The sequence below is a fragment of the Enhydra lutris genome, unplaced genomic scaffold (genome assembly GCF_002288905.1).
Source record: "Enhydra lutris kenyoni isolate GAN:26980312 unplaced genomic scaffold, ASM228890v2 scaffoldscaffold57, whole genome shotgun sequence".
NCBI classification, from domain to species: domain Eukaryota; kingdom Metazoa; phylum Chordata; class Mammalia; order Carnivora; family Mustelidae; genus Enhydra; species Enhydra lutris.
In genome coordinates, this window is record NW_019154141.1 from 10,840,716 (window position 1) to 10,860,969 (window position 20,254).

The window sequence follows — 20,254 nt, forward strand, 5'->3', positions numbered from 1 at the left end:
GTTAAAGCAGATGCGAGGGTCCAGCTGTCTTCCTTTAACCAAGACATTAAAGAGATTTGTAAAAATGTGACAGCGCCACTGTTTCCACTTAGGTTTTTTATTTTGGAAATTGGTGTTCTTTTTTAATAAATTAAAAATATGTCATTTATGTTCACACATAGTAAATTTATTGTCATTTTTATATTAACAAATACATTTTAAGTTTCTTGTTCTAATTTTTACTATAGTGAATACCAGTGGATATAATCCATTTAAACAAAGGCTCTTTGGGGATTCTCAAAAGTTTTTAGGAGTTTAAAGAGACCCTAAAACCAAAAAGCTTGTGAATCGCTGCCTACGGCATTCTGAACTCTAGTGACTTACCTGGACTGTCCTTGCAGGCTGTCATCTGGGGGAGTATGCAGAACAGGCAGTGAGAGAAGTGGTAGAAAGAACTAGCTTTTGGATGAAAGGAGTGTCACTTCTCTGGATTCTCTCATCTAAGTGTAATGGCATAAATCTGGAAGAACAAGACCAGGCATCTGGATAATCCCTATATTAGGATAATCAAACTTTCACAAGTGAAACGGAGTCACTGATAGAAAAGGGTTATAGTGCATTTATTATTATTATTATTTTTTTAAAGATTTTACTTATTTATTTGACAGACAGAGATCACAAGTAGGCAGAGGCAGGCAGAGAGAGGAAGGGAAGCAGGCTCCCTGGTGAGCAGAGAGCCCGATGTGGGGCTCGATCCCAGGACCCCGAGATCATGACCTGAGCCGAAGGCAGAGGCTTTAACCCACTGAGCCACCCAGGCGCCCTTGCATTTATTATTATTTTTAAGAGTATTAGAATTGGGATGAACCTCAGAGTTTATCTTTTTTTTCCCCCCTCAGAGGTTATCTTGTCTAACCTCCTCATTTTGCAAATGAGTAATTTTTAAATTCAGAGAAGGTAAATGATGTGCTCATGGCTACACAGCCAGGGCCATAACCGAGACAAGAACCTATTAGTTAACCGAACAGTTAACTAATTGAACAAATACTTACTGGATAACCTAGTATGTTTCAGCTACTATTTTAGTCCCAGCAGCTCAGAACAAAATACACTCATTTCCTATTCTTACAGAGCTTACTTTCTAGTTGGGGAAGACAAAAAAAAAAAAAAAAAAGCAAGAACTGCCATGCACTGTTAAGTATTTTCATGTAAGTAAAATGAGACAATGTGCTGGAGAACCAGCATGGTTGCTGCTTGAGATTAGATGGTCCGGGGAGGTTCCCCCAAGGTGACAGTCCGCTGATCATTTGGTGACCACCTGTCCATTGCTTTTTGACCTGTGCTGTACTCCTTTGGACCCCTACACTTTTTGATGAATAATGATGCTGAAATTGCTTACCTAAATGTCATTGTTTTTTACCTTTTCCTTTAACATTACTACTTTAATAGAAGATGCTTTGGTATTTGTAATCATTTAAAACCCAGTAACATGCAGATGTCTATAAACCCATGAGAGAAAAATCCTCCGTAATGCAGAGGAGAAATAAATATCTCACCCCAAATCACTGTTCTTGTATCGATTCCCATTTGTAGTGGTGAGTAGTGGCAGAATTTGCAGTCAGCTTTGCGTGCTGTCATTATTTTTACATCCCAGCAGAGAGGGCCCAGGTTGTAGAAGGCACTCAGTAAATACTCGGTGAATGAATGAGCATTCAGAAGCTGTCTGTGAACTTGTATGGCAAGGGTTTGTATTGGTGGTAGAAAGGCATGAATCTTCGAGTTATGGACCCAGGACCCAGGCTTGAATCCTGTTACTGTCATTGACTAGGACTCTGGCTTCCATTGCTTAGGCCCTCTCTGGATCTCAGTTTCCCTACTAGTAAGACTGAGGAAAGGAAGACTACCTGTTTCCAAGAGAGTTCGTGACTGTTAGGTATAGGACATCCTGTAATGTTTGTTTGGCACATGAAAATAGTCAGCGTTAGTTCCCTTTTCCTCTCATTGCCTGTGTGAGTAGTCTGCCTGTGGAGCAGATTTGAGAGGGATATACAGAAGAAAGCTGCCTTCCCTGCATTTGGAAAACACTGGTGATGATGTGAGAATCCCGCCATTATATCACGAAGTGATTTTTCTCCCCTTATCTCTTTTCTACATAGCTTGTGTTTAGCTTCAATGAAAAGCTTTTTGGTTTGCTGGTAAAGGACATCGAAGCCATGGATCCTAGCATCTTGAAGGGAGAGCCTGCGACAGGTAAAAGACAGAAGGTATGTTTTATTTCTAATAATCACTGTGATGTGAATTGTGAAGATTAGTATAACATTTCTAGCCATTCTCTTGCTCAGTGTTTTCTTTCATAGTATGTACTCTTTTTTTTTAGGTAGTAGGGAGAAAACATTGCTTTTATAGCTAACACCAAAATATAGCGTGAATTACACTTCATTGCAGACTTAATAGTAATTTGAAGTTTGTATGTGTACTTGTAATCTGGTTGAATGCAGATAATTATTGTACATAAATAATAACTGTAAGTCAGGCATTATCAAAAGATACATTCATTGAAATTAAGTAGAAATAGTAGAAGGTGGTTAGGACAAAAATAAACGGAATTTAGACGATAGTTTAGAAGACTTGCTTTGCTCAAAGAGATCTTACTTCCCCTTCATTTTTGGCCTTGCTTTGAGAAGTCCAGAAGTTCACTCTTAGGCTAACTACTAATTATTGTCTTTCTATATAGATTGAAGTAGGACTGGTTGTTGGAAACAGTCAAGTTGCATTTGAAAAAGCAGAAAATTCATCACTTAATCTTATTGGTAAGATTTTGCAATTTTTAGAAAAGTCTGAATAAAGTGGGACTATCTCTGTTATCATATGTGACTCAGCTACTGTGATTTTCAAGTCTGGGAGGAGAATAAGGGCACCTCTGTTGAGAAGGGTTATCATGAAATCACGCAGTATTTCATCACTGTCCGATGTGCCAATACAGATAAAAAGTTTGGGGCACCTGGTGGCTCAGTTAGTTACTCATCTGCCTTCAGCTCAGTTCATGATCCCTGGGTCCTGGGATCGAGCCCTGCATCAGGCTCCCTGCTCCACGGGGAGCCTGCTTCTCTCTCCGCCTCTGCTTCCTGCTTCCCCTGCTTGGGCTCGCTCTCTCTTTTTCTCTCAAATAAATAAATAAATAAATAAATCTTTAAAAAAATAAAGTTTAAACCTTCACTAGGTCATCATTGTCCATTAAAAACAGAATGTGGGGGCGCCTGCGTGGCTCAGTGGGTTAAGCTGCTGCCTTCGGCTCAGGTCATGATCTCAGGGTCCTGGGATCGAGTCCCACGTCGGGCTCTCTGCTCAGCAGGGAGCCTGCTTCCTTCTCTCTCACTCTCTCTCTCTCTGCCTGCCTCTCTGTCTACTTGTGATCTCTCTCTGTCAAATAAATAAATAAAATCTTTAAAAAAAAATAAAAATAAAAAAAATAAAAACAGAATGTGGGCTCTATGTGTAATTTTTTAATTTCCTAGTAATCATACTAAAAATCTGGAAGAAAATATAGAATAAAATTAATTTTAAACTTTTTTTTTTAAGATTTTATTTATTTATTTGGGAGAGCACACAAGAAGGAGCAGACGGAGAGGGAGAGAAGCAGACTCCCCTACTGAGCAGGAAGCCTGGTGTGGGCCTCGATCCCAGGACCCAGGGATCATGACCTGAGCTGAAGGCAGACAGTTAGCCAACTGAGCCACCCAGTTGCCCCTAATTTTTAAACTTATAATTTTGAGATCAGTTCAGGCTTACGGAAGATTTGCAGAAATAGTTCAGAGAGGTCCTGTATGTTTCACCAGCTTCTTTGGTGTTAACATCTCAAATAATCATAGTACAGTTACCCAAACTAAGTTAACATGGCTATGTCGCTACTAACTAAACTACAGATTTTATTTGGGTTTCACTAGTTTTTTCATTATGTCCTTTCTGTTCTAGGATCTGATTCAGAATCTCACATTGCATTTAGTTGTTTAGTTTCCATAGTCTTCTCTGGTCCCTGACAGTTCCTTAGGCTTCCACTGTCTTCATACACCTTGGTGCATAACGTGTCTCTATGCACGTTGGGAACTGGTTAGCCTGCCTGTCACTTCGTGGTGTGTTAAATATGACATTAGCATCATTTCTATTAGTGATTGAGTTAAATGGTGAATGTGCAGGTAAGGAAAGTCTTTCCACAGATTCATAGCTCAGTCCTACTTTTGTATGTTAGGTAACGCAGACTGGACTCTAAGAAAAGTAACTCAACCAGAATGATGATGCCTGTATGGTAATTCCGATTTGGGGTGATTTTCACTATGTTGATGTCTTCCCAAGTACAAAGTAGAGGATTTTCACTGGTTGCAAACCATTATTTCCAAGGTTATTCACTTTCAAATATGTGACCTTTTTTATTGATCCATAAATTATCATTCCCTCTTTACTGTTTTTTTCTTAATTTTGCAGTAAAATATTTGTTTCATAAATTACTGATAGTCACTCAAGAACAACTCGCACACTCTAAAATCTTAAAATTTGATTTTGTTTTCATAATGTTTTATAATTCATTTTGTTGCTTAACATATTTTAAGCCTCTTAATACACCTCAACAATATAATTTTTAATGATTATATATGTTGTCTTACGGAGATCAGATTTTTCAGAATCTCCTATTATTGATCCAATACATTTCTGAAATGATTTCTTTGTATTTCACACACCTTTCATACACCATTTGTTAAGGTATCTTATCTTAAGGGAGTTGCATGACTTTTCATACAATGTGGGTATTTCTAAGTTGTGCAAAGGTGTGATTGATGGGCTTTTTTCCATTGATAAATAAAATTGTGTATTTATTTAACATGCTCACAAGAGGGCAGTAGAGTGTAAGAAATATATTTTTCATAGCTTCATAAAGGAAATGAGTCCACAAAACCCTAACCATACAATCACCGACTAGGTAAACTTTTTCTAATGTGACCTTTTCTTCCCTAATTAAAAAAAACTGTATGACTTTATTTTTTGTTTATCGTAGAGTGTATTAAGGCACTCTTATTGTTTTTGAGATGGCTAATGTGGTCCTCTTGCGTTACTTTAGGTGGCACTATGACATTTATATTAGATCGATTTTTATCTTTGAAAATTAGGAAGTGTTAATTTTGAAATTATTAAGACCTTAGGATAATTTTAGACTTTTGTGTGCAAGTGGGGGGAAAAAACAAATGACATCAGACTTACTCAGTGCATCTTTTCAGGCTAAGGGGTTTTTAAACGTAATCTAGATAAATACATGTATTTTTAAATATACTTGCTTCAGGAACCTTGAGGGATTGCTAGATTTCAGTTGCATTTCTAGCAGTTAGTGTTGTCTTCATCAGATGTACACATGGTGTTTGCTTTCATCAGCCAAGTTAGTTAACTTGGTTAGGATTAGAGGTTAATAAGACCAGTCTCCATGGATTGATTACAAATGGACTACTGCATGAGTTTAGACATTTTGGAAATGTTTTACTGGCCCTGAGTGCGTCCACACAACTAGTTAACATAGCAAAACTCATTCGTCTTATTAGAAAACCAGCTAAAAGCATGTTCATCTTTGCATAGGATAGCTTCTCTTTATGCATTAAGAGTGCCCAGCGATTTCTGTCTTTTTTCACCAAGTAATGAAGTTCTTGTTTCACATTTGATTACCTTTGTTTGACATAGGCAAAGCGAAAACCAAGGAAAATCGCCAGTCTATCATCAATCCTGACTGGAACTTTGAAAAAATGGGAATAGGAGGTCTGGACAAGGAATTTTCAGATATTTTTCGACGAGCGTTTGCGTCCCGAGTATTTCCTCCAGAGATTGTGGAGCAGATGGGTGAGTTTAAAAAGGAAAATTTGATAAAATCTTGTATTGTTAAAAAAAAAAAAAGAAAAGAATGCCAGGAAGTGTTTTTTAAAATAACATTTTGAAATTATTTTTCAGACATGCTAGCATATTTTTGTGTTCTAACTTTTTCTTTTAAAAAAAAGTTCAAAAAATTTTTTGAAGTATTAGAATTTTTAAAATTACCTTTTAGTGTTGGGGGGAAGTAGAAATATTTGTGGCTACTTTATCTTATTTATTTATTAATTTAAATAAGTGTATGGACATATTTAGAAATTTCATTTTTTAAATTTATTTATGAATGTTTTTCTATAAGACACGTTTAGGAATTTCACCGGACTCTAAAGAGCCACTGTGGGTCTAAGGTCTACGCCGCTGTATCATCATTATCTGTTAGACTGTGGGCATTGTTCTTATGTTAGCTACGGCCTCTTTTTATTGTGCTGTTGTATTACCCGATTAGTACATGTTCATACCTAGTAAATGGATTCTTGGCACGTTTTTCAATTAGATAAGTTTGATCCAAGAAGACAAATGCAGGATATACATGGGAGTTTCTATACTGCATATAAAGAAATGTGCTATTCATTTATCATTTCCTTCTTGAAGGTTTATTTAATTTATCGTTGTGTGAAGTGGCTTTATTTGCCATAGTGGAAATGCTGTCATGACTGTTTTCATATCCATATGATAGGTTGAATTGGAATGTGTGCAACAGAATTTCTGAGAAAGGAATTTATAACATAATAGCTTCTGGCAGACTGTTAGTATAAAAACAGTATCTTAAAAAAACCTGAAGGAATACGAATATATTACTCCCTTCGCCTCCATCATTCTTTATCTTTCCATTGCTACTGGCAGATAAAAGTATGGTGGGGAAAAGAACTGCTTTCTAGGCACTAAGTGCTTGGTTCTATTAGCCGTCTATTGTTGGTAGCCTTTCTGCCTGGCCGTTCACTCTGATAAATTACAGGCACAGCACACACCTGTTCTCTGGGTAAAGGTCGAGTTTGGAGTTGGATTAAGAGAAAATGACAGAGACCCTCATCACCTGAGTTTTATACACCTTGAGATGGCAATAACAGACTTTTTTATCTGAGAGATAACAAAGGCCAAGTCCATAAAAAACAGAGTTTTAATTTGGAACACAGTAAAAAATGTGGTAATTCACTATCTTGGTACTGTGTATTTTGAAGCACCGTAAGTCCATAAAGCTTTTTGATCAAGACATGGAAATATTGTTTGCATATATTTTGGGTATCAGGAGAGATAAAAGGATGATTTTAAATGTTCTGTTATTCTTAGGGCACATTTTTCACTGGTTTTCAAGACTGAGCTCTGTGCAGAGTCTAATGATTCTGTTTCTTTGAACATTTATATTATCCAGCCAACAAGTAGAAAAATAATTGCTTCTGTTATAAGCTGTATTATAAATATTTTCTCACAGTTTTTGGAAGCTATCAAGGATTCACTTATTTAGATATGCATTTCCTGTCTGTGCATTATGCAAACTCTGCTCATTAGGGTCTCTGTCTGCAGTTGGGTAGATAATACAGAAAGGAGCAAAACTCATATTGGTCAACTTGTGACTTCGCCAGCTGTTGGAGAGCTTGGAATTCAATCAAAACAGATTTGGAATTTTTGAGTGAATTTAATCTGTGTTTCTGCAGTCGTATTGAAATTAGTTAAATTATAGTAGTTGGCCTTTTGTTGTTGTCAACATGTTTTTTGGCTAAGAACCATGGATTTGAATTTTGTTTGTGAGGGCTACTATCTAGAACCTTTTTTGTGGATTTATTTTTCTAATACCTTTACACTAATTGGACAGAAAATGAATTCTGTTCTTTAAAAAAAATTTCTTTTTTCTCTTTATGGCTTTTTGCCGACAAGATACATGCTACCAATTTGATTTAAAAGACAAAAAGTATAAAACTACCTTTGCTTTTGGGCTAAATTGAAAGGCATTATTTTCTTTATTCTGAATGAAGATTGTCAGTGTCCTAAAGCTCATTTTTATAGTAAAATGGCTGGGAAATAAATCTCTTGCTATTCATGTGTCTTTCCCTGTTTTCCATTAGAGTCTTCTTTTTTCCTTTGAATTTTGGGGGAATTACATAGTAGAATACCTCATTGCAGTCTAAGAACAGTGTAGTTATAAAATTCCCATTAGGCTTTGGTAAAGGTATATAAAAGTACAGATTGCTACATTTGGATAGAATATAAAATAACCCTGTGCAAGTTCCTTTTATATATACCCCTATGTTCTTTTACTCTGCCGGGTGGGAACAAAATTGTCTAATTTTTTCCTCACTCTTTATTAACTAAATAGCTAAACATCTATGGTTTGGGGATCTGATTAGACACTGGGTGTGATTGTTTAAAAATCAATTAAAGTTGAAAAAATAGTGATTAGAAAAGAATAATTTATGTAGGTTATGGAGCTGTTTTGTTTTGTGTTAAGCAGAGAACTTTTTTACTTTTGGCTTGAGACCAAATGATGGTGTTTACCATGGAGTCTAGAGTTATGTCTGCTTTATAAGTAGGAATCTTAACTAAATGGATCTCTTTGCCCATATATCAAAGTTTCAAGTTCACAGAATGATCAGTTTATAATTCTTTTCTCTCATTGTGTTCATGAGTGACAATTTTGCTTCTAGGTAAGAGTTCTTTCCTTTTGCCCGTAAAACTTCATGTTCCTTTCCACCATTGAGGATGTAGTTTAGAAATGTGCAAACTGTCGCTGGTGAGGGGTATGAAGACCAAAGGGCTGACCAGAGGTGCACAGTGTCACAGGAACATTCGAGGTCAGGTGAGGTCACGCACATGCAGTCAGCTCCATCCGAGTCCCAGGTAGAGGCGTGGGTGTCACAAAGCGGTGTCTCTAAGTTGCAGTGAATGGCCTCAGCAGCCGATGGTGGTCCTCGAGCTCAGTCAGGTAGCGTGTGTACTTGTGTTCAGTCACTGCGCTTTTCTCCCTGGCAGGCGGTTTTGTGGAGAGTGTTGCGGGTCATTAATTGATCAAGTACCTCAGTTCTCATCGTGGCTCTTTTGTTGGCAAAGCTAGAGATTCTGTAAAGAAACTTCATTTTTCAGCATCTCTCCAATTACCTGTAAGCTGTAAATGCCAGGACAAAAAGACCCACCAAAAATCCTCTTCAAAGGGCAGTGGAATGATTGTTAAAGAATTAGCACCTCTTGATGTGTTTTGGGACTGGGTTTACATGTAGCCAAGGAAAGGGGCTTTGGCAGAGGTTACCCATCTTAGAGCTGGAAGGCACGGGTGTGCAGACTGAAGGCCTCCAGCCTCGCACTGCCTTTCGGGGACGCTATACCTTGCCAGGGACGCTATACCTTGCTGAGTTCCAGGTCACCTAGTGGGGAGGAGAGCCACTGTGAGCTCTTGTGCCCCCCCCCTTCTTGGAAACGGACTCCTTTTGGTCCCCTTTCTCCAGGCCTCCCTCTCTAAGCCCATGTTCAATCTGTATTTTTAAGATTTCTTTTGACATTCTAGAGGAAAGCAACTCTTTTCTGATACCGTAAGGGAAACCGCAGTTACTCGAAGGCGTAGAGCGCCGAGAAGATAAGGAGCCTCTCAGTGGCAGGCAGACATCTTTCACACGCTAAGAACAGTGCAAATAAAATACGCAGAAGAAAGGGCACTGAGGTTTTGTATGCGCCATATTGGGGAGAGCGGGAGTTCTTGCTCAGATTAACATAAACACTGACACTCTTAAGATGCATTTTCACACCCCCACTCATGAGGGGAGATTGCAATTTAAATGGGGGTTAAGACATCTAGCCGAACTCCAGGGCTCTGTAAAAGGAGCCCTAAGGCTAAAGAGCTTATCTGAAATTTGAAAAAAAGAAAAAAAAATGAAGCTTTCTGACATTCATCTTTTTTTCCTTGTATTAGTCATAACTTGCTTTTCAGCTATATTTTAGGTTTTGAATGCCAACCTGACATCTGTTCAAGTCTGCCTGTAATTTATTAGGAAAGGAAAAGAAAGCAGTGGCTCCCTAGTTAGAGATGCAAAACTTCCCTCTTCTGCTTTACCACCAAGTACTTATAGATGATGCTTGAATATGAAGCAGTAATAACTTACTAATTTACTAATTCCAACTTTATGTTGGGAAATTTGTCAAGTTTTTTTTTTTTTAAACTAGAAGAAAAAATGGCTTATGACCATGTGATTTCCAAAAATCTCTAGAACAGGATTTAGAGCTAAAGCAAACACCCTAAAAAAATATTATAGGGGCTTTTTTTTTTTTTAAATAAGTTGGAATTTTTAACCTTGAATTAATTCTTTTATTGGTTTTAATTTTGTATGTGAAATTTACTTATACTGGAATAGAAAAAATGTAGCTGTCTCATATCTCAGAGTCAAACCATATGTAAATTCAGTCAGCATTTTTTATTAATAGGTAAACTTCTAGAAATAAATCTTTCGAGGAGGCAGAGTTGTGTATTGAGTCTAAGCTAATGGATTAGGTTTGCTGGAAACTACAGGTCAGTTACGTGTCCATAATTGGGTCACTAGTCTAAGTTTGAACCTAAATGGCCAGCAGTAAGGAAGTAATTAAACTATGCTGCATGCTCTTAGCCTTGCTATGGAACACAGCGAAGTGGGTCTTAAAATGCTACAGCTCCTAGTACATAGAGATGTCTTAATAAGAAATAGATATATATCTAAAACTAAAAGTAAAATGCATTAAATTGAAAAAAAATTTTCTTATGTGGAAGGGAAGTTAGGTTGGGAAATACAGGGAGATTTTTGTTCTTTTACTCTCCGTACTTCTGCATCTGAATGTTTTACCGTGATCTTAGATTTCTACTTGTGTAGTTAAGAAAACAACCAAAAGGTAGTATCACAGGCTCTTTTTTGTGGCGGCTTCACTGTCAGCAAAGCAAGGGAACGTGAGAACAGGTGTGTCCCATGTCCTTCATGAGGTTTCCATGGAGGAGAAGAGCATGGGGTAAGGGGACCCCCCCCACTGGACTTTGACGGTAGCCCTTGACATAGGGGAGTCAGAAGCACCTGTCCTTTTCCACTGAAAAGAGAAAACCGATTTCCTGATATGTAACAAACTACTTCCTCCTATTACTTTTCTTCCTTATATTAATGGGTATAAGTAGTTTGTACTCCCTGCGTTTGCATCCAGGCCTTTACTCAGCTGTGGAAGCCTGAGAGGGGAGAGAGTGGGACACAGGGACTTGAGGGAGAGCAGACATTCTGATGTGTGAGGACCTGTGCTTGAGTTTGCTTGGTCCTTACACCTTTCTGCCAAGGAATCCAGCTCCTGCGACTCCTGACGTAAAGTGGTGGGTATTTCTTCCCCTGTTACTCCCGTGTTGAGATTGGCGATGATGACGTCGATGACAACGGTGGCTAATGCTCCTGTAGTGCCAGGTGCTGTTCTAACTGCTTTACGTAGGTTGACTTATTTAATTCTCACAACAACCTTATCAGGTAGGTACTGTATCACCCCCATATGGAGAAGGGAACTGAATCTCAAAAGGTTGAGTGACTAGTCCAAGACCTATAACTAGTAAGTGGCGGAGTCAGATTTGAACCCAGGCAGTCTGGCCTCAGAGGCCGTACCCTTAACACTTACATCATTCTTCTGTTATGAAAGCCTGTCCTATAAAGCTGCTAAAAATGGGCCTTCTCAGCCCCACTTCTTGGGGCTTCTGAGGTGGTTTTTGAGGGAGCTAGAGTTGAGGGTTTTTCAACTGTGGCATCGTAGACATTTTGGGGCCTGATCATTATTTGGTGTGAGGCACTGGCTGTCCTGTGCATTGTAGGATGCTTAGCAGCATCTCTGGCCTCTGCCTACTAGATGCCAGTGGCTCTCTCCCCACCCTAGTGGTGAGGATCACAAATATCTCCAAAGACTGCCAACATGGCCCTTGGTGCGGGGAGGGCAAAATCGCCCTTGGTGATCTAGTGCAAGCTCTTGGCTTCCCTTTGCAGATGCAGAAACTATGGCCCAAGGTCACTAGGCAAGTCACAGGCAGAACTAGGACTAGAACTTGGTTCTCTTGATTCAGGAACCCTTGAAGGAGGAGAAAGAAGTGACTTACTAAGTTTATCCGGCAAGTAAGTGGCTGAGTTGGGGTTGGAAGTAGGACGTCTGGTTCCAAATTCTGATTTCTCAGCTGCCTCTCCAGGTACTAGAGAGATGGAAAGAATCAAGAAGCCAAGGAAGCCCTGAAGTTTAGGTCAAAGAATATTTTATGATGAGTAAATAAGTGCCACTTTTTCCTTTCTCCCTTAATTAATTCTCAAAGAAGTTTGCGAAGTTTTTCATATAGAAATGTTCTGGGAACTTAGACATGACAGCCTAGGAGGGTGGGACAGAAGAGAGGAGTTAACTGAAACCCTGAAGGTCTGAAAGTCTGTAGGTCTGGCCTCATCCCCCCACCATTGCCCACACACAAGTATAATTAAGCATTCAGAAAATACACTGCGGAAGTCAGACTTCTGCATTTAGGTATCAGATAAGACAACTTTTTAACTGTTAAAAATTTTCCAGCCTCTCTGTCTCTGCTAATGAATTAAACCACCTCCTTCTTCATCTTGCTCTTTGTCATCCTCTTCTTTCTCCCTGTTCCTCCTCCTCCTCTTCCATCTCCTCCTCACCCCCTTTCCTCTTCCGCTTGTTCTTTTTGAGATTAGTGGCCTTTTCCAAAATCTCAGATTTTGGAAATCTGAGAGTATTTCCAAATACGGCAGGAGAGTATTGACTAGAAATACAAAGATCTCTTCATCTTTTTTTTTTTAATTTGAGCAGAGAAACTGTCCCAATTGAGATTTTTAAATTTTCTTATTTCTGGCAGATTTTCTGGGACTTAAATGTGACAAAAATTGGTGGACTTCTCTTGGCCTGGAGAAGAAGTATTAAGTGCTCAATGTATGAGAGTGAATGAAGTCTCTGTAACACTAAGGTTTTATAGATAAACTATGTTTCTAGTAACCGGATCCATTCGAATTGTCATGAGCTCAAAGACATGAAGCATTGGTTGTAGGACTGTAATGTCTGTCTAATACTTACTAATAAGTCTAGTCCACTTTCTTCATGTGTTTTTCGGTACCTGTGGTATCATTAATATAGGAAGGAAGTGATTGCTATGGGTGTATCCGGAAGCTTTGTCTAAGTGAACTGTCAACTTTGAGATGGAACATGAATGCTAAAATTAAATAATCACTTAGAAGTAAAGCACCATAACCTAACAAGTGATATCAGAAGTCAGTATATGGTAAAGTGCCAAATAAGCGCTATAGATGAAAAGTCCTATAGCAATTTTAAGAGAGAGAATCCCCGAAGACTTCATGGAGGATATGGAGCTTGAGTGAGGCCCTGAATGCTGAATGAATTTGTATAGGAGGAGAAAAGGACGGTTGTCCATGCGCTGGGAAGAGTGACAGACTCAGCAAGGTGTAGAATTCACAGCTTAGACCAGTCTAGCAGAGCTGTTGTTGGAAGAAACAGGAAATTAGATTTAGAAGTTAGATTAGGGTTGTATGTGGAAAGTGATGAATTGGGAGATGAGGACTTCTCTCTCTCTCTCTCTCTCTCTCTCTCTCTTTTTTTTTTTTTTGTAAATACTAAACCTGTTTGACCTTCGGGACAGACTCAGGTGCTTCTTCTATGCTTTCTCCATACCTTGTATATACTTAAAATGTAGCTCTCTTCTTAATATACTATAATTTTTCATTTGTATTACACTCATAAGGGGGAGTTTCTCAACCTCAGCATTTTTGACATTTTAAGGTGGATAATTCTTTGTTGGGAGAAAGGCCTGGTCCTGTTTGTTGTAGGCTGTTTAGCACCATCTCTGGCCTCTATCCACTCAATGCCAGTAGTTCCCTGCCTCCTTCCCTCCCTCTGTGTAGTGATCGAAAGTATTTCGCCTGAATGTCAGAATTGCCCTGCATTGAGAACCGCTGCTCTAAGACCTTTGAAGGCACAGTTGTAGCATCTTTTTAGCAACGTGTTATCAACATCAGGGCTGTTTGGAATGTGGTCTATAGACCATTGCTGGACCATGAACCATTGTTACCAGTCCAAGATGAGATAAATATTGAAACTGAGAATAAGACTTTAGAAACTTTTTTTTAAAACAATTTTACTTTAGCACAGTGTTTTTTATTGTATTTTGCAAAAATATTGATTAGAAACTTTGAAGGAAAAAAAACTGGGCCTTAGCATAGATAGTTTGAGAAGTATTGCCCTACGTAAATATTTGCTAAATAAATGAAACTTTTTAAAAAAGATTTTATTTTTAAGTAACCTCTACATGCAATGTGGAACTCGAACTCAGTAACCCCAAGATCAAGAATTGCATGGTCTACCAACTGAGCCAGCCAGGCGCCCCTAAATGAATGAAATTTCTGAACAAATGATTATAATGAGGAGTCATTGGAGAATTTTTAGCAGTGGAATAAGACGAAGTGAATGTTTTAGAATAGTTAATTGGTTATTCTGTGTGAATGGATTACTCTAGAGAAGAGGTGGAAGACTGCGTAGCTTGGGAGACCAGTAGATTCTCCATTTGTGTGGTCCTCAGAACCTGGATTGGGGTGGTGGCAGTGGAGATGGAACAGGAAGAAAAGACACAAAAAATGTTACAGAGATGAAATTGGCAGAATTTGGTGATTACTGATTGTGGGTGACAGAGTTGGAGGGGAGGAGTCGGGTCTCACTGATAAAATGTTAGAAATGAGAAAACCAGGAGGACCTAGTTTGGGGGGATTGGGGGGATTGGAGAATATCATTGCATATCTTTTCATTACCATGAGGAGAAACTAGAACCTGAATTCAAGACAGGAAGAATTACTGATACTTGTTTTTAGGAAGGCTAGTTCAATCTCTGTTGACCACTCTTTCTTTTTTTTTTTTTTTTTTTTTAAGATTTTATTTATTTATTTGACAGAGAGAGATCACAAGTAGGCAGAGAGGCAGGCAGAGAGTGAGAGAGGAGGAAGCAGGCTCCTGGCCAAGCAGAGAGCCCGATGGGGACTCGATCCCAGGACCCTGAGATCATGACCTGAGCCGAAGGCAGAGGCTTATTAACCCACTGAGCCACCCAGGCGCCGCTTTTTTTTTTTTTTTTAAAGATTTTATTTATTTAGACCACTCTTTCTTGAAATATCCTTTTTACTTGGTTTCTTTCACTCCAAGGGTTTCTGATTTTCCCTCTACCTCTGGCTGTCTGTATTGGGGGGTTGTGTCTCTGTCCTTTAAAAATGCTGGCGTTCTGTCTATGGCCATACCACCCTGAACGCGCCCAATCTCGTCTAAAAATGCTGGCGTTCTTCAGGAGTCGGTCTTAGATCTCTTTTCCTCACTCTGAGATTGTTCTGTGTAGAATTTATCACATCCATTTCCATAGCTGCAGTTAGTATCTTTATGCCATCTACTCTCAAATATGCATATTTTATCTCCGTCTCAGTTTAAAGCTCCGGATTTTTATCAGTATAACCTGTTGTCTATCTCATGATCACACAAATAAGTTCAAAATTGAATTTATTCAGCTGCCCGCTCCATCCTCCCTAAACATGCTCCTGCTCCTGTTTTCTGTCTCAGGCAGTGCTCTAGCCAAAAAAGTGGGCACCTTCTTTAACTCTCCTCTCTTCCTCCCTTCCACTTCCCAGTCAGTGCTACTGTTTCTCACTATCTCAGACCTGTCCAGTCTGTCCGTCCCCCCACTGCCCTGCCATTCCCTTCATCAGGACCCCTTGCCTGCATGGCTCCCCAGGCCTTCAGCCTTGCTATTCTCCAGTCCATTCTTCACAGTGTAGCTGGAGCGATTTTTATGAAAAGGCAAGTCTGATCCTGTCACTCCACTGGTTAAAACTCTCCTTAGCTCTCCTTACTCCCTGCTTGGTTTATAAACCCTGTGTGTTCTGGCCCCTGCCGAACTTCCCCTCTTCCTATAGCCTTTGTCCCTCCCCCATGCCCTGGGTTCCAGCCAGCCTGTCCTATTCCCGTTCCTCTGATGGGTCACGCTACTGTCCCTTTCCTCTGTACCCCCGGGTGCCTTCCACCATCTTTTTATCCCGCTCCTGTTCATCCTCACTATCAAACACTCCATAGAGGTGGCTGGTTGGTGTGATGACTCCGTTGCCTAAGGTACTCTTACAGCTCTGTAAGAGGCAAAAATCTTTAATCCATTGCCTTTAGTCAAATGTTTATAGATCTGTTTCCTTATCTTAAACTTTTGTTGCTATTGAAGGTAGTTAACGCCTTAGATTATCCTCTTATAATGTTTGGTAATTGCCCATTTTGAACAGTGTTTGTTGATAAGGTAGTCAAGGGGACACTTAGAAATATTTTTTCTTTATTTGTGAACTCATACTTTGGCTGATTTATATTTACTTTTTATCACATTCCATCAGAGAGGAGTTGATAAATGCTCTTACGACTTGTATAAATCTTGTCAGTTTCTTATATGTGAATACTGACTTAGAAAAAAGACTATCTTGATAGGATACTGGAGGAAGGGAGGTGGAAGAAAGAATTAAGGATAATGTTAGCAAAAAGCTGCCCAGAACTTAATACAGAATTATTTCTGAGAGTATTTCTACCATGAGAGTACTTCTACCGTGATTCTAAAGAGACTTTTCTTAGAGTTCCATATGACTTGTTACTTGGACCAATATACCTTTGATTATAAGTTTATAATTTTTTTTTAAAGATTTATTTATTTATTTATTTGACAGGCAGAGATCACAAGCAGGCAGAGAGGCAGGCAGAGAGAGAGGAAGGGAAGCAGGCTCCCTACCGAGCAGAGAGCCAGACGCGGGGCTCGATCCCAGGACCCTGGGATCAAGACCTGAGCCGAAGGCAGAGGCTTTAACCCACTGAGCCACCCAGGCGCCCCATAAGTTTATCATTTTTTTAAAGAACCTGCAAGAAATGTGGGTTTTGCTTTTTGTTTTTTAAATAACACGATGTTCTTTCAGGTTTTTCAAAGAAGTTAGAGTAGACGGCAGTAAATCCCTGCCATATACCGTTTTCTTTTTTTTAAAGATTTTATTTATTTATTTGACAGAGAGATCACAAGTAGGCAGAGAGGCAGGCAGAGAGAGGGGAAGGGAAGCAGGCTCCCCGCTGTGCAGAGAGTCCGATGCGGGTCCTGGGATCATGACCTGAGCCGAAGGCAGCGGCTTTAACCCACTGAGCCACCCAGGCGCCCCCATATACCGTTTTCTTAATGGTGTAAAATTTGACATTGAATGTTACTGTAGGTAATGTATTCAGCACTCAAAGATTTCCCGTACATGTGGCTTTGAATTCTTCATTAACACCTCAGGCTCTCACATGGTATCTTTTCTCTGGGCAGGTGATAGTTTGAGTTCTGTTCCTATTCCAGAGTGACTGAAAATTGATATATAAAGATACATACATCTGTAGCTTGAACTTCTCTACCGTTTATACATGTATTTACTCGAACTTATCCACAATGATGTAATTTTTTTTGGAAGTGCTTTGATTTTTAAAAAATCGACCTAGAATCCTGTCATGAGGGAGACAACTTAGCAAGACTTAAGAGCCTTTTGATAATGAATGGTTACTACAGGATAAACCTATAATTAGAATGCTGGCAAGCCACACAGATACATTCAGTCAAATCTCAGATATACGCAGGAGAATTATCCAGACTGCTGCATACTAGTGCATTCCAGGGACATCTCTATGCTGATCCACAGCTACTTTTTTGCCTGACGCTTTTCCTGTGTTACTGAACTTTTTCTACAAAACTTCTGTTGATTGATTCTTTTTTGCTTTTCTGTCGGCCACCTGATTACTTGGCTTCTTCTGTAACTCCTTATTTAGGCAACCAGTTGTGGCTGTGATGAGCTTAGACCAAGGGAGATAGAGAAGATGCCCTTTGCTTGAGTTACAGATTCTCTGTAATCTCTTCTTTCTCTGGGGGGAAAAGGTTGCCAAGATGTGCTAATAAATGACAGAACTCAGCTGTCCAAAATTCAGATTTGTTTTATAAGTGGCAATTGTTCCAGGTGGGATACTGTGTCCCCATGAGGAGAGAAGGATGATAGTTTTTCACTGTAGACAAAAGATTAAATCCTTTTCTTCATTTTATCTAAAAGTGAATTTTTATAAAAAGTTGAATGGGTTGAACTTGTAAGTTGAATAATTTTGTTTTTGACAACTCATATAAGAATTTGAAGGAAAAGATCATTTAGAAGGATTACTAGAAACAGAATAAAAGACCTTATTTACATTTATTACCTTAATTATCCAGTCCATTCTCAGATAGTATTTTGCCCCCTTTTGCCCCCCTCTTTGCTTTCTGTTCTCAATTGCTGCTGTCAAGGTATGACATTTGCTCAAAAGGATTGTCACCCGCTTTGGATTATCTGATACTCCTCTCTATGAGATAACCACAAGTAGACAGTGTATCTGTAAATATAGTAGATTTAAGTACATTAAGATAGCTATATATCTAAATCAGAATTAGACCAGGTTAGAGTAGGAGACCTTAGAAATTATTTAGTCCAAAATTTTCCAAATTTACTTAAACTTATTTAGGCATACATGAAGATAATGTTGCAAGGAAACACCAGTTTTGAGAAACACTGATTTTTGTTCATGTCATTCTTGTCTTGTAGATTTGTAGAGGATATTGGGGCCCCAGAAGAGTAAGCAGCTTATTTAAGCTAAAGTCACAGGAAGGGGGGCTAGAATCCAATTTGCCTTGCTCCCAGCCTGCTACCCTTTCAGCTTCTTGATTCAGCCATTGAAAATAATTTGATTTATTACTGAGTTTTTTACAGATTTCACAACTTGGATGTGAAGCTATACTTCTTATTCTCTAGAATAAACTTCATTATTTTTTGAAGTCTGAATTTGATTCAGAAAACTCCATCCTGCCTTTAGATCACTTCAGGTTTTCTGGTGGGCCTGGAGATTCCAGAGATAGTACTTTTATTTATTTATTTTTTTAAATCTGCTCATCATCTTCCCAGCTTTGATAGGGTCTTTTAGATCTCTCAGATCTAAGATTTCTGTTTATAAAAATACTTTTATTAGTTCTTTTAATTATAGAAATACGTGTTTATTATTTCAAGAATACACATGAATAAAAAGATAATTACTCAGTGTAAAAGAAAAAAAAAACCTGAAAACTGTTATTAATATCTGGAGTATATTGTTAGTTTTTGCTTTGGATATATATATATATACACATGTATATATGTATGCATGGAGGGGGACAAAAATGTATTTTACTGTTTTGCAACCTCTTTTCCTCCACTCAGTAATGTTTTTCTTAAATATTCTATACTTTTTTTATTTTATAGAATGAAAATGTCATAGCTAATTTAATCAGCCCACTACAGTTAGACATATCAATTGTATTTACTTTTTCACTATTATACACTATGTTGTGATAATGACCCCTGAAGCTAAATGTTTTTTTGCATGTCTGTATTTATTTGGGATAAATTCCTGAAAGTGGAATTGCTGAATCAAAGAGCATTCCCAAATGTAAACCCTTTTCTCATGCACTGCTAAATTTAGAGTTCCTTCTTGAAAAGTCAAAATGTTATAGATGAAATCAATCACTAAATAGGTTCTCTGGAAGAGAGAGAGAAATGTCAGAACTCTAATGGTTTACTGGGAAACTAATGCGCAAGGTCAAGAGTTTTGGAGCCTGGTCTTAGATTTGTCATTGACTGACTGTGTGACTCGTTAGTGTAGTTTCCTCATTAGTAAAAAGGGGGCAAATTGACTAGATACAGAAATGTTTCTGGAACATTTGCTTCCAAGTTTGGGTATTTATTACTAATTATGAATAAAGCTCCTGTAAACATCTGTGTACAGGTTTTGGTGTGGACAGTAAGTTTTCAACCATTTGGCTGAGCACCAAGGAGTGTAATTGCTGGATCATATAGGAGTAGGTTTAGTATTGTAAGAAGCTGTCTTCCAGAATGGCTATGCCATGTTGTATCTCCACTAGCAACAAATGAGAGTTCCTGTGTTACATATCCTCATCAGCATTTGGTGTTGTCAATCTTATGGATTTGGGCCATTTTAATAGGTGTGTAGTGGTATTTTGTTGCTTTAATTTGCATTTCCCTGATGACATATGATGTAGGGCATCTTTTCATATGCTTATTTGCCATCTGTATATCCTGTTTGGTGAAGTGTCTATTAATGTCTTTGGCCCATTTTTAATTTGGGTTGTTTTATTATTTTTGAATTTTAAGAGTTCTTGGTATATTTCGGTGCTTCATCACGTGTGTCTCTTACAAATATTTTCTCCCAGTCTGGGACTTGTCTTCCCATTCTCCTGACCTAGTCTTTCACAGAGCAGTTTTTAATTTTAACAAATTCCAGCTTATCAGGTATTTCTCCCACGGAT

General features: G+C 38.5%; 1 protein-coding gene across 1 annotated transcript in view; it reads left to right on the forward strand.

Moving 5' to 3' along the window:
• Positions 1–20,254, forward strand: part of LOC111158089 (N-ethylmaleimide sensitive factor, vesicle fusing ATPase) — a 151,889-nt gene that overhangs the window by 44,307 nt on the left and 87,328 nt on the right. Inside the window, exons 6-8 of the mRNA XM_022519923.1 lie at positions 2,136–2,243; positions 2,714–2,789; positions 5,698–5,853. Of these exons, the coding sequence (XP_022375631.1) occupies positions 2,136–2,243; positions 2,714–2,789; positions 5,698–5,853 (340 nt within the window). The remainder of the gene's footprint in view (positions 1–2,135; positions 2,244–2,713; positions 2,790–5,697; positions 5,854–20,254) is intronic.